At 38.5% G+C, this 15253-nt stretch overlaps 1 protein-coding gene across 1 annotated transcript; it reads right to left on the bottom strand.

Annotated features, from left to right (window-relative positions):
* Window positions 1-383: 383 nt before the first annotated feature.
* xkr6b (XK, Kell blood group complex subunit-related family, member 6b) lies at window positions 384-10771 on the bottom strand. Its single transcript, XM_079474021.1, has 3 exons — window positions 9855-10771; window positions 726-899; window positions 384-572 (listed from the first exon to the last, which is right to left on the bottom strand). The coding sequence occupies exons 1-2, from the start codon at window positions 10424-10426 to the stop codon at window positions 830-832; spliced, it is 642 nt and encodes a 213-aa protein (XP_079330147.1). The 5' UTR covers window positions 10427-10771; the 3' UTR covers window positions 384-572; window positions 726-829.
* Window positions 10772-15253: the final 4482 nt, after the last annotated feature.

The following is a 15253-nucleotide window of genomic DNA, read 5'->3' as shown; positions in this document are numbered from 1 at the left end:
CTGCATGAATACATCACATGAATGCAAGTGATTTTTTTATATTTCACAACAAAATTCTTCCATATTGTTGCTTTAACCTAACTGTAAAAAGTTGTGCGTCAAAGTTGCATATAAAACAAAAATTGAAATCACGTTAACGGTAACATCAATTCAATTCAATTTTATTTCCATAGCGCTTTTCACAATGTGCATTGTTCCAAAGCAGCTTTAAATGTAGTATTAATGTGACAAGTCCGTTTTTGCTCAATGGACAATTTGGATTCATTATCCCTTTTGCAACACAAATCTAATATTTAACCATTAAATATCACCATTGCTGCAGTAAAACACCCAGCTTACAGACAGGAAGAAACACAAAACTGTTTAAATAAAAACAACTTTCATAGTTTGAGGCGTTTTTTATTTTCTTACTCTGAATCGTTTCAGTCTTTCCTTTTGTTAAAAAAATAAAAAGAAACGCTACAAGTAAAACCAAATAATAGAGTTTTATGTAGAGAAACTGGAGTAAGGGATGCAGCACTCGGCTTTTCAGCTAGACCCCCACAGTCGGTGCATTCACTGTGTCAATGCACCTAAAACAGAAGAGATAAAAATCTGAATTAATATAAACGTAGCTCATTCGTAGATAATGAAGAGCATAACCCAAGCATTCAAAACGTTTCACTAACTTTAAGTTTAGGACAATCAAACATTTTACACAAATATAATTTAAATACATTTCTTACCTGACATATCTTTTCAGAGTTCAGGGGTTGGTTCTTTTCTGGGTAACAGGTGATCAAATGGTTGACCAGAAATCAAAGTTTTTTCAATGTCGCCGTCAGGCTTCCTATTTCTTTAACAGTGCATCAGTTTTCTTTCTTTGTGTCTTCTCCCTCTTATGACACGAGGGAAAGACACTATGCGAGCACAAAGGAATCAAAGCACAACAATTGTTAAATTGAATATTCTTGCTCACCAAAAAATCCTCTTATCAACATCATTCCCTTGTGTTTTATGTAGCTGTGCTGTACGGGATGTGCTTTACTGTATGTGTGTTAAAACATTTAAAATAATCCTTTAGAATTCCATTTAAAAACCTTTTTTAGAATTCCTTTAAACTTTTTTGTTTTATCAGAATTACAGTCATGCGGTGAAACAAACAAATCCAAGCCAGAGGGACAAAAAGAGGAACGCAGAAAGTGTGAAAAGTGAAAATGAATCCCTGCTCACCAGCTTAGGCAAGCATGAATCGGCCAAGCTGGTTTGTGCTGGTTTGGTGCTGGTCTAGTTTATGGATTCTGTTTTCCAGGAATAAGGTCATCACAACCAGTCTATATCCAGCCTTCCCAGGGGTCAAAAGTGATTGACCTGTATCTCAGATCCTAAACAGGAACCAACCATCCGGAAGACAACAGCAAAACAGCTGCTTGCCTCCCTGTCGGCCAGCGGCAAACTCCTTATCATCTGATTCATAATTAGATCCTTTCACCATGGCTTATAAATAGCACACTTTCATCGTGTCTATATAAATCACCATTTCAACACTTTTTGAAGATATTTTTTATAAGCCTACAATCGTCTTCATATTCAGGTCAACGTCCTCATTGTACTGAATGATAGCAGGATTTCCTTGAAAGCATTCAATGTTTTCATAGCGATTTAACATCAAATATAAAGAATCCATCTACATGCCGAGCTTTGCAAAATTGCAAAACTACAGGATTTAATTCTCTGTTTTAACACAGTGGCTCTCTTGCTTTGCATGTTTTAATTGGACCGTCTCGTGTAGTGAAAGAGCACACTGATGTTCAGAAGATGAGGATGAGACATCACAGCGCACAGATTCTCTTTTAGCTCAGCGGGGAGGTCCTAACTGGCTGGATCTCTCCTACTGACTCCTAAAGGCAAAGTACAAATATTTATGTAAGTGTATGAGTGTTGCGTGAAGAAACAGAATCCTTTAGTTTGAAATTGTAAATATCTCCCTGTCCGCCATCGAGATGATATCCTTAATGTCTTATTCCTGGCATGTAGATGAACAAGATCAGATTTGAGGATAAAAAATATATTGGGGCAAAAAAAAGAAATGGTTCCTTCTATTGATAGTGTGGTTCATTTACATAATACTGAATACAAGGGCCACACAGTAATATGTTCAATGTTAGAACAAGTTCAAAATAACTGTAGACCAAACCGGTGCAAAGCTAACAACACAAAAACACAGAGCCTCTGTTTGCCACCTGATGTCCAGCAAAGATTTTGTGAGTTTTTTAGTGAGTTTACAAACTATACGTTATAAAGGCCATGCATCCAGCTTTGATGACCAATAGCTGAACTCATCAGCATCGTGTTTTCTGAGATCGTGTGTGTTTGTGTGCGTACGTGCATGCGTGCGTGTGTGGAGGTGCAGCTGTTGGTCATCGTGTGATGATGGCTAATGGTTAATGGGTGGCTGGCGTGTGAACAAGCTGATGTTTGTCTCTCCGTCAGGCCTCAGGGCACAAATCCGTCTGTCATCACCCACATTGAGTGATGCGATAAGACAGATGGTGGCCGAGCTGAAAAAGTGCCAAACTGTTGTCCTACTATGGTTACAAGCATTCTTACACATATCTTTGTTATCCTCAGAACAGATTTGGAACAACTTGAGGGTTGGTAAATGAAGACAGTATTTTTTCTTTTGGGTGAACTGATTTTCATCACTTTAAGTTAAATCTATGTGCAACAAAATGTATTTATTAAGTGTTTATTAATTCACCACACATTAACGTAAAATGGAAAAATGCAGCTTTGACATTTTGATGATAGCTTTTTTGTGTTGCATGATAAAAAATTATTAGAGTTTTGACTCATATTTTACTTAAGGTGGGAAGATGATGATAGATTTTAAGTTGGGCTGTTCAAAGTTAGACATGTTAGTGGGTGAGTTCTTCTATAAACACTTTTGTAACTTCAATTATCCGATGTAATTATAAGAGATACTTACGAAAGCTTGTGGGAAGTCAATCCAATATTTCTGGAGATTCATTGAAAATCATTCACCAACACAGACGCTTAGCTAATGTAACCTTAGATTTCAGTGCGGAACTTGTGGAAAATAACTAATTTTACACTATATTCACTGTATTTAATCTGAAAGTGTTCAAAACACTAAAACAGAACGCACTGTTTGATAACCATAAAGGGCAGTGAAAAACTACAAATTAAAACGACAAAGTCATAATCGTAAAACCAGCTGGTGTGATCAAACACATACCAATTATTCATAGCGCTCTGTGGTCCAATCTGTAGACATGCTCACAAATTACTCATTACGATTTACCGCCAAGATGATAGAAGCACACATAAATAAACCAGTACGATCTTCACACCAGTTCGCTAACAAGTGAAAACACTCGAAAATGTGTCATAACATTCCATTGTGCATTTGGCTTTTGTAAGGAGGAGCGATTCCAACACGACTACATCGTGTAAATCTCTTCTGCCTTCAATGCCAAGGTTGTTTTAGCACACAAGCTGCGTCAGTTAATCATCCTGGCATACATACAGTTTTGCTAATAAGTTTACATTCCCCTTGAGAAATCATTAACATGTTTTTTTTATTTAGTGATGCCCTGAAGATTACAGACATGTTAAAAGAAATTCAACTTCATTTGAGGCATCAAACTGGCTTTGCAAGTTACCTAAATGTAATATGTATTAATATTTTATTGTGTATTAAATGTGTTAAATTAAATGTAAACCACTCAAACGTTATAGATTCCTCGCACCGAACTACCAGAAGTAGTTGCTACCAGTACATGTCTATATTGCTTCCAATTTGGCAAGCATTTGTTGAAACCCTTTCTGAATGTTTGTGTGAATGAACATAGCTGTTCTTTGTGCCTGTTTGACAATGCTTGCAGTATAAAAAATATAAGGTAGAGTTTACCGTAAGCACATCTAGCACATGTCAGCAGACAGCGTAGGCCATTGATCAGCCCACACACTGCTGGGTTTTCAGCACGCAGTAAACGTTAAAGGCTGTTCAGTCAAAAAAAGGCTCTTGAGGAGCCAGCTGAACTATAAAGAGGTTCTTACAAAGACTAGACAGTGATCTTTCCTACAGCACAAGAGACTCATTTAATGGTGCTGAATGCAGCTTTGATGAAAAAGGGTTGTAGTTCTTAGTTAAGAATCTGACTGTAAAGCAAACATTGGTTAGTTTGGAGCATTATTTTGATCTCTTACAAACACTTGAGAGGACAAATCTTGGCAAAACAATATTGGACAGAAGGCGTCTTGTATGGGACATTGCAAACTGGGCCAAAATACACAATGTCCCGGATAATACGGGACAGGTGGCGACCCTTTGACACAGGTGAGATTTGTGCTCTCTGTTTACTCTCTCGGTTGACATCAAGACACAAATTCAGACAATAAATATTTCTTTCCTATTGACAATAGTTCTGTTGAACCACCCACTTAATGACTATTATTTTAGTCAGTGGTACATGAGTAATACATAAGCTTTTCGGTGTGAGGGTGGTGCTGTTTTTTTATTTAAACTTGCATACGAATGCTTATGTTATAAATATTATATTCTTAAATACTTAAACTATAAAACACTCTTAAACAAACACTAGACCACCCAGAAAAGCACTCAAACAGTATGATACTAGATACTATATTATTGTAATAAAACAAAACTGTCCAACACTCTCTAAACCCTGCAATACCCCATATGATGTTACACTCTCATACCATGTTATACAACACTCTTATACAACAGTTCACAACACTTAACCTCTACAGAATACTTTCAAACAGACACTTTAACACTCTTAAACAAACACTAAATTGCATTCATAAAACCAACAGAAGACTCAAACAATAATTCTCTTAAACTATAACACTCGCAAAGACTAAAATGCTCATAAAAACATACAACACCCTCAAACAAAGCCTATAGCACTTGTAACACAACACTTTCAAACAAATACTTTAACATTTGTACAAACATGTCACAACACTAATAAAACCCACAATTCAACACTCTCAAACACAATAACCCTCTCAGACAAACAGTATAATATAAAAATACCATGATATGTCATGATATGAAACAAATAATGGAACACTCGTAAATACATGATACTCTCAAATAAACATTATAATTCTCACGCAAAAACACATTACAACAGTCTAAATCAAACACTAAAATGCTCCTAAAAACACGATACACCGCTCTCAAACAAACACTGTAACACTTGCAGAAAAACGATTCAACGGCTTTTAAACACTAAAATACTTTTAAAAACACAATACAACATTTCATTTCAAACAATTGCTATAAGACTTCTAATAGCATGATACAACACCAATACAAACCACAATGCAACACTCCGAAACACTACATACTGTAAGACAAACACTACAAAACTCATAAAAACATGATACAACACTCCCAAACAAACAATATAACACCGGTTAGAACTGTTACAACACTCTTAAACAAACACTGAAGCACTGAAAAAACACTGTCATACCAATACTATACATACCACTTGTATGTTTAAAACATGACACAACACTAATAAAAGCCACAATACAACACTCTCAAACATTATAACACTCTAAGACAAACACTAAAATATTGATAAAAACATGACACTCTGAAACAAACACTAAAACAATCATTTAAAAACATGATACAACACTCTCAAACAAATACTATTACACTCATTAAAACCTGATAAACTTTCAAACAAACACTATGATACTACACACCCCTCTGAAATCAACACCTAACATCGTTCTCAATCCAACCCCATACAACACTATACAGTATTCTTACCTGAGGTTCGTGTTAGAGGTGTGACACTGAGATGGCAAACAGGAGGGAATGGGGACAGTGTGCTCGTGTGTATCTTACTAGAGGTGACAGAGTGGAAGGGCTGGTGTGTGCTCTAAACGTCATAGGGAAGGGGAAAAGTCTCCAATAATGGGAAGGCCGACAGATGCTCCAGTTTCCTTGACAGAAATGGAGGTCAGGTGGAGATTTATGTAAAAGGAAAAACAGCCAGCAAAGGAGAAAGATGCATATTACGACTTTAACTAGTGGATGGGGAGGACAGAGCAGCAAAGCAATGATTTTAGCTCAACAGAACCGGCAAGACAATAAGCAGAAATGAAGCCCTGAAAACAGCAGTGAAGGAGCAGATTATTGCATTGTTTCCAAGGCTTTCCGTCTTATGTACCCCCACAGTCTCATCAGTAAGACTCAAGTACCCAATCATCAACATCAAGCCATATCATTATAGTCGATATCATTAAGCGGGATCATTAATACTGTTAAACGGCCACCATTACAATAATTCATGTTTAAACAAAAACAATCAATACTGTGGGTGAAAAACAGACTCGCCAAGTAGCTTCTGCTCAAACCGAATCTGTGTGTATTTATTTTGATACTGGTTGGATTGGCAGGAGCAGATACTGTGATGTGTTGTATTATTGAGTACGATGTGTGTCAGATGAGTAATGCTACAAGTCTCATTCACAAAAACAGACGCATTAGTTTTTCTGTTTTCTTTTACATGGACGAGAACTGAAGCTATTAATTCACCAAGGACCACCGAGGACCACAAATAATGACAGTGTTAAACTTACTGGTACAGTATCACTGAAGACAATCAAGAGACAAGATATCAATGTAGACAGATCTCCAGGTTTTTGAGAAAAACTCAAAAGGTTGAGTTTGAGATGATTTTAGTCATTTGTGACTGCCCTGTTGATATTTTTATATAACAGTTTTATCATTTTTATAGTTAACAGTGTTACGCGCACAATGTTAATGAGTTTACGCTCCTGATGTAAATTAAGTACATAATACTGGTTTATATGGAAATTAATTTCAGAGACCTTCTCGTCTGAGGTGATTCTCGATGGCCCACTTCTGCCTCAATTTTATCAGCTAGTATGATTCAGGGGGAGATTCCTTCAAGGTTCTATGATAATATAACTATTCGGGTTGATGCGTATTTTCAACGTCAATCAAGTTGCATGAATTTCTATTAATGATTATGCTGGTATACAATATGGACAAACATATTGGGAAGTTGGGGTCTTTTCTATTCCAGCATAGGGTTAAAAAAACGGACTGATTCAGTCTAGTGTGGAAGACCTTGACCTGTCTGCATAAAGCTCTGACCTGAACCCAGCTGAACACATTTGAGCCAAACACTCATTTGAGCCAAACACCCAAACCCGTCCATGACTTTAATGACAGGCCCTTTAAGAACTGTTGCAACAAAAATGGGAAAAAAAGTTAATATGGTATAGCATTAATATTTGTTTTGATTGAAAAAACTGGAATACAGTTGATAAATGTGTTTATTAGAAGGCGGCGTCCCAATACTTATGTCCATAATATAATGTGTGATGCTGGTGACCCGCGACATCCATGCTGTTTTATCTGCAAAACTCAGCAAGCAAACATTTTTGTTGATGCTAATTGACCAAGTAAATCTCCATGGTTAAGCGTGTCACAAAGCCTTGTTGGAACACCATCATACCATGCTGTGGACCAGCATCCCAAACCCAACATATGCTGGTGAATGAACATTTCAGCAGGGAATGTGTAGAGACCCAAAGTGTTGTTATTTATTAGTGATACACAGAGCATTTCAGATAGACCGTAATACTGTAATTCTGAGCAAATCCACATATGTAGTCAGTGCTACAAAGTTGCCACAACTCGGAGAGACTCGATTTTTATGTCTCAGCAGCCCGAGAGCTTAGTGCACAGCATATAACCAGCTCTGAAAATGCGCCTTGGGCTGCTTAATCGAGCATTATCCTCCGTTTATCTCTCAAGACTCTTGTGTTGACTGACTTTCAAGTAAAGGATGGTGGGAAAGGCTGGAGGTCTTGGCAGCAAAGCTAGTGCCGCATCAGACTAGTTACCGGAGCCAGCAAAGACATCGTCAGGCTCTCGTGCCAAGTATGAATAAAAAACCCATCCAATTGAAGCTTTTTTTCATGGGCTGAGAATCTTACTTATTAAATGCACATGTTCTGAAGCTTTTGACAGAAGGATTTATCTGGCAGTTAGAGGGGTTTTCGCACAGAAATCATTTTAATAACAAGAAGCTGACAAATGTTTGGTGTGACATTTTCAGTTCAATTTGTACTCATGGGTTTTGATGTTCTCTATGTTGAAACTGATAAGACCTTGTTAAGTGGATTTAAAGATGCAGAAGCAATGACATGAATGAGAATTGTAATAATATGCAATGTAATGGTTTGTGGAACAATGTCACAGTATTTAGGCATTAAAACATTTATCAGAAGGCCAACACATTTTTTTATCTTCTTGCTAATTTAGTAACTAAATCCATACGCACTTTTACATTATTTAAAGGGACTTGATGTAGATTTTACTTGAACTCTTGTTCAAGATAATCCATCGCTGAATTTGACCTAAAACTATATTTTTCCTGACTAAGTTTTGCATGTATCAGGTTGCATTGCCAGTAGCACAAATATCACGTTTAAAGGCAAAAGATGCAGTTTTGTGCATACACAGCAAATGTCTTATTATGTAGCCGGCAAGCCTTTACACTACATCGCGTGAATGCGTAATAATATGTACCACCGGTTGCGTAGCAACCACAGGACGTGAGCGTCAGCAGACAGCATCCTGTGGGGTCAGGACACCGGACCACTGGGTAATGCAAATCTACCCACCTTGCACACATACATATACAGTATATTATTACAAATACAATGGCTAGGTATTATTTAACTTTTCTAAAACAGAGTTAGTCTACGCAAACAAAAGTATCAAATTTGGCATTTCACTGAACTTTGTGGAAAGGAAATTATATTTAGATACATAAATACGTAAAGATATTAGAAGGAATTCCTTACACAGAGAATGAGAGAGAAAGAGAGAGAGAGAGAGAGAGAGAGAGAGAGAGAGAGAGAGACTCTGTGGCACCTTTAAGGCGATTACATCATAATATTTCTGAGACAGATCACAGAAGATCTTATCTTTCATCTTTAGGCAATAAGTACAGCATTAATGGAAAACGTGAACGTGAGCAACATGAATAATGAATGCCATCGAAATCGAGCTCCATTGCGCAATCGTCAAACTAAACTGGACGCTGTGAATGCGGCCACTGCGTCTGTCTGCTGCAGGAAAACTGTCGCATCATTTCTATGGGCTCAGACAACATACCGACGATTTGCAAACCCCAATGTTGCATGCAATTGCCCGCAATCCCATTATTCTACCACTCGCCTGTCAGGTGAAAGCACACATTGTACCGACTGGTATTACCGTGCACACTTCGTTGATGCGCTTCATGATAACAAATCGTTTAGATTGATTTCTAAAGACAAAAGTATCGTGAATCGCAATATATGTCGATGTTTTCGAGCTCTAGAGGAGGGACCTCGTTCCCGAAGGACGGCTAGTCTGAGAAACCCTATTCCCGTCTCGCCAGTGGTCTCAGAGTTGTGCAGCCTGGAGGGGGGGGGGGTGCTGTGTGTTGTATGAATCCTCAGATGCACCGTGCGCGATCCAAGACTCACCTCGTAATACACTATGTACTTTACCACAGCGCCATTACGCATACTAATGTTTTTTTCAAGTGAACATGTACACTCGGGTCCTTTTTCATTCACAAGCACTGTTGAGATTTGGCTGTGCGTTATACACGTTACACTGCCTGAACAGACAGTAAATAATGCACTTAACAGATTCATACTCAGGTCTACGTTCACGCGGGTTATACAAGGTGACAAACTAAAAGTGTCAAAAAGAAATAAGTAAGCGTTTTAAAAGACAACGCTGCGCCATTCAAGCCTCGTACAAGGCTTACCTCCATACTTGTCCCATCTGAAGAATGTGTATGATCGCCTGCCAGATCCACACTGATGCGCGACAGCATCTGGCCCTGCCGCCGACCCTTGTGGTCGTACTCGCCGTGGCTCTCCGGCTGCTGAGACCCTCCACGGTGCCCAAGCCGCCCCCCGTGTAATCCTGCACGAACCACCTGAAGCTCAGGATTTGAACCAGGACAGACGGGACCAGCACGAAGAACAGCGTGAGTCCGAACCAGAGGTAGTCCTGCTTGGAATAGTAATCGACGGCGAGCCACAAATCAGTGCCAACGTCCCAAAAGAAGACCAGCAGCGCGAGGACGATCCACAGGCAGTCCAACCACAGGCGCTCCTCGTGAGGTGGCCGCCTGACGTCTCTCCCCTTCCCCTGGAGGTAATGCAGACAGGCGCTCCGACATCCCCAGTAGCACGACGAGGTGTTGCAGCAGTGGCATATGTGGAAGGAGCTGCCCTCCCTGGGGTCGTCGTCGCAGCCGCCCACCGCCTCGTCCAGGTTGTGCAGCTGGGCGAAACCGGTGACGACCCCCCGACCGTCGGATTTCGCTGCCATCTTGCTCTCCAAAGCTCACACCTCCGGTTTCCGAGGCTCGTGACGTCACTTCCCTGACACCTGTTTTCCAGAGTACCCCTAATGAGGTAGCCATAGAGTTACGGGGCGACCGTGGCGCTTCCAGAGGCGACCGTGCCTCTCTGCGACAGAGAGGGTGAGCATCCTCCTAGTGCTCCGATGAAGCCTGCAGCAGCCTGAAGCACACCTGATGTAGACCTCGCACGGGTCAGAGACGAACTCCTCAAAGCAGATTATTGGGAGCGAGCTGCAGCTGTCACCTGCGCATTCTGTTTGCACCATACACAGGGAGCGCTGAAATGATCCCTGAGACACCCAAACGCGACTGACAAGTGAGCTTGTGCCTCGGTCGAAGTCTCGACTGAAGACGTCACTCCGTACTCATCTGTGATGCCACCTAGTGTTTCCATTCGCACTTCGTAACTGGGATTTGCTCAATGATGTAATGCTGTAGTGAGCGCGCCACTCGTGATTTTAACCCCTTAGAGTAGCATTCGTGCAGATCATCGTCATTGTACGGCTATCTCGCCTCCGCGCTAAAGCAGCATAACATTTTAATCCATAAGTGTATCGAACCATAAGAAAGTAAGCCCGGTTACAATTAGAAAGTAAGCGCAGAGCGTGATGTCTTTGCAATGTTGAACGAGCCGCATACGCAGCGCATCTGTGCTGTCACGATGGTGATAAATAGGAAGACCTCAAATATTTGTGAATATAACAGCATCAATAAAGAAAGATCTGTGAAATTTGGTGCGAGAAATGTTGTGAACAGAAAAGTCCTTATGGGAACGTACGCGCGCTGTCCATGGTGCTGACGGTCCATTACGCACTAATTCGGGACTTCCATGGGAGTGTTGAACTTGGAAACCACACAGGGTATGTGTGATTTGTTAGACACTTTCTTTAAACATGCAGCATCACCAAGCGAGTCGCTTTTTGAGATCCTTCAGCATTCTCCATCTGGTTTCAGTCAAACGGTCTCACATGTCCCATGTGTTAAAAAAAGAAAAGAGCATTAGGGATAACATTTCAATCCTTGCCAAGGCATTGAGAAAAAAACATCATACCAGCATGTTCTTCTTAAGCTCTGCAAAGCAAAGCATTCATAGTCTGCCAGCAAAACAGCACACAAAGTGCTACTGTTGTGTCCATTACCACCACTAGAACTCAACCTCAAAGAAGCCATAATAAATCCACAACACCTGTGGAAACATTAGCAGGATTAAGAGCGTTACATTACTTAGACAATCACACCACAATTCCATCAGCTGCCAAAAGGCTTAGATCCTTAGGCACGGGCATGGTGGCAATACAGTATTCACACAATCTTTATTACAGTGATCCTTTGTTAATTAATTTAGAGGAGTGGGGCATTCAATGTCAATGAACAGATATGTGGCAGAAAGACATTAACCTTTAACCCTTCTCATTTCATGAGTTTAATTGCACAGGTCATTTGAAATGACTTATTTGAATGGGAGATGTTATCTGCAGTTCAGGGAATGGAGTGCATTAGCGACTCATCAAGAATTCACGAACGGTTCCTGTACCTCTGCTAAGGAATGTTTGGCAATGATTCATAAATGCAATGACTGTAAATTCTTTACAGTGGCGCAGGACACTGTTAAAGGGACAGTTCACCCAAAAACATCTGTCATCATTCACTCACCCGGGGGTTTGTTTTCCAAATCTGTATTAATGTCTTCGTTCTGATGAACACAGAGAAATATATTTTGAAGAATGCTGGTAACCAAACAGTTTTTGGCCACTATTGACTACCATAGTAGGAAAAAGGACGATGGTAGTCAAAAGTGTACTGTTTGCTTTCCTACATTCTTCAAAATATCTTCTTTGTGTTTTTTTATTTTGATTAAATATGTTTATTGAACATTTTCAATTTCCCTCTAACAAAACATTAAATAATATAACAAAACATGAAAGAATAAAAAAACTGCATAAATACAAAATCTAGATTAAGAAAGAGAAAACGTAAGATTAACAAAAATGAGGTGGACAACCACATTGGTTACAAAATGGTGATACAATAAATTACATATCTTATGCATTCCACAGAACATCAGACAATTCAATTCCTAGATTACTGATAGAGGGTTTCCAGACATAATAGAACTGATCTGGCTGACCGCGTTAAATAAACATGTAATATTCAAGGAATTCATTCCATTAAAATCTTGTACCAGCCAGATATAGTTGGGGTCTTAACACTTACCCATCTCATTAATATGTTTTTCCTGGCTGCAAGTGTGAGAAGATTGTAAAATATATTTTCAATTGATGAAGACAAGGCTTTATTGGGCAAACCAAGGATTTAAAATAAGGGTTCGTGTATCAACTTGTTTTTAAAGATATTATTCATTTCAGATACAGTCTCGGACCAGTATATTTGTAACCGGTTACATGACCAAAGACAATGAGTAAGAGTACCAACTTGAGTTTTACACTTAAAGCATAGAGGTGAAAATGTGTTGTTAAATGCATTATGGGGTTGTCTACGGTTTGGTGAAATATGCATCCTATGTACGATTTTAAATTGTATAGCCTTGGCAAGATTACAAACCGAAATAGATTTAGCATAATCCCGAATATCTTCCCATTCTTCATCAATTATAGAAATAGAAATAGAAAGTTCCTTTTCTCAGGCCAGTCTCGTATGCAGAGCTCCACTTCTCTCCGATATCATTGAGGACCATATATAACAAACTTTCCAGGTGTTTGAAATATAAGTTTTACTATTGGAGACAGACTTCTATAAATGAGGTATCTTTCAAAATATAACTTCTAATCTGTAAATACTGAAGAAGTCCTGTTTTAATAATTGATACTTCTGTCTCAAGTCCTCAAAGGACATTAGGCCTCCGAACCTGGTAATTCAAGTGTGGCACATTTTTAACTTGTTTTGCACTTGTTCCAAATGAAGGAGCCGGGGCTGATTCACATCTTTAACATTTTTAGAAAACAAAGGGATCATTTGAATTGGGTAGATAAACTTGGGGAGGAGAGTCTATTTATTTATTTATTTATTGTTTCATTCTTAACACCTTTCCAGAAAGTAAGGCTATTTTCAATGGCGAGAACTACTCTATCTATACACAAGTTGATCTATACACAAATTGGGGGTGCAATTTGGAATCCATATTTTGTCTAGAAAGCACACAATTTGTGCTCAGAATAAGCCTAAAATCCAAAACAACAAGTACTCTTATGGGTGATGAAGGTCCATTTCCAAAAACTCAAGTATAAAATAACATTTGGAAAAAATTTACTTTTCATAGTTTGTGGTAATTAAAACAATAAATAAAATTGAACAATCTATTAGACATATGTTAAATGTAAATATTTATTTTTGACTGTATTTGTTTTATATAATTGAGATGGCTGTTGTCACTAAACTGGTAAATATAACCGGTCGCTTACTGAGCGAATATATCTTGTGAATATACTGTAACTGCAATGGATACTAAACTTGTAAATGTAACTGTGGGAGGTTTCTAAACTGGTGAACCGAATATGTGCATAACTTAACATAAAAAGATGTGCTTATAACAACCATAGCCATGATTTGCACTTGCTGTCTCTTCAGCTTTGGTGCAAATGCAACCGATGAAAGTGTCTTTATCCTGTTCCATGTTTTCCTGAAGCGTTTGAATTTTTTTTTCACATTTTCATTTCCTATTTCACAAAGACCTTCTGGTTCATCATGAGGATCAGGACTGGTTGCTTCATCCGCGAGCAGTCTTAAAATATCTGATATAACACACTGCATGGCAACACCTGGCAGGGCTTCGTCCTCTGCAGTCAGAATCAGAGTTCCACTGTCAATTCTGCTCTGGACCCTCAGTAAAACTTCTTAGGTGATTCTTCTGGCGTCTTCATGGGTTGCTTCCAGGTTTTTTGAAAACCTTCGGCCTGAAGTCTTCAACCGTGGAAGTGCTTGATAAGATATATTGACAGATCTTTCAGTATTTTGATGTCAATGATGACAATGCATGGAACCATGACTGCAATGTCTCCAGAAAGACAAGAATCTTGCATCTGTGAGATCTAAACCGTTATCGTGTTTAGCTTCTGACAGGAACGTTCATCCTATTACTCTCCATCATGTGGCTAGCAGTGATGAATGACTTGAATAATATTTTGTCTCAGACTTATTAAAGGACTCTGGATTTAATTTATTTAAAGACATGTGAAAACCATAAATAATGTAATTATAGTGCTGTTGCATTGACTAATCTCTTAACATAATTCATGTGAAACTTTATGCTTTAAATGCGATCAAAAATGTATTTGTTATTTTATTTTTCATGTTGTGAGCGGGTTATATATGAACTCTGCGTTCTAAAAAAATGTATAAATAACATTAACATTATATAGACTATATATAATTTTAAATGCAAATAGAAATTTGTAAAACAGTGACACCTATTGTTTGTAGTTCCTACTTAATTCACAGTTCACAGACATATATTAGTTATTTACAGATTTCAATGTTGAATTCTGGACATTTTTACATTTTAAAATTTATAATATGTTAGGTATGTGATAAAAGATGGCGAATAAGCATTCACTGTAAACCCGGATATGTTGGCAATACTCAAACATTTTGAGGCAACGAGTTTTAGAGGTTCTTGGTTTAAGTAAGCAGAACTTTCAAATTTAGATTTCTGTTAAGTTAAAGTTCCAACCAAATCTTAGCAAGTGCAACTAATCTTATTTATCCAATTGGTGAAATTAAGTAGACAGAATTTAAACAAATAAGTACACCAAAATTGCATTGTTAAGTTAAATTAA

The sequence above is a fragment of the Barbatula barbatula genome (assembly GCF_947034865.1).
Source record: "Barbatula barbatula genome assembly, chromosome: 15".
Lineage (NCBI taxonomy): Eukaryota > Metazoa > Chordata > Actinopteri > Cypriniformes > Nemacheilidae > Barbatula > Barbatula barbatula.
Note: the sequence above shows the minus strand (reverse complement) of the source record. Positions and strands in the feature narration are given on the sequence as shown.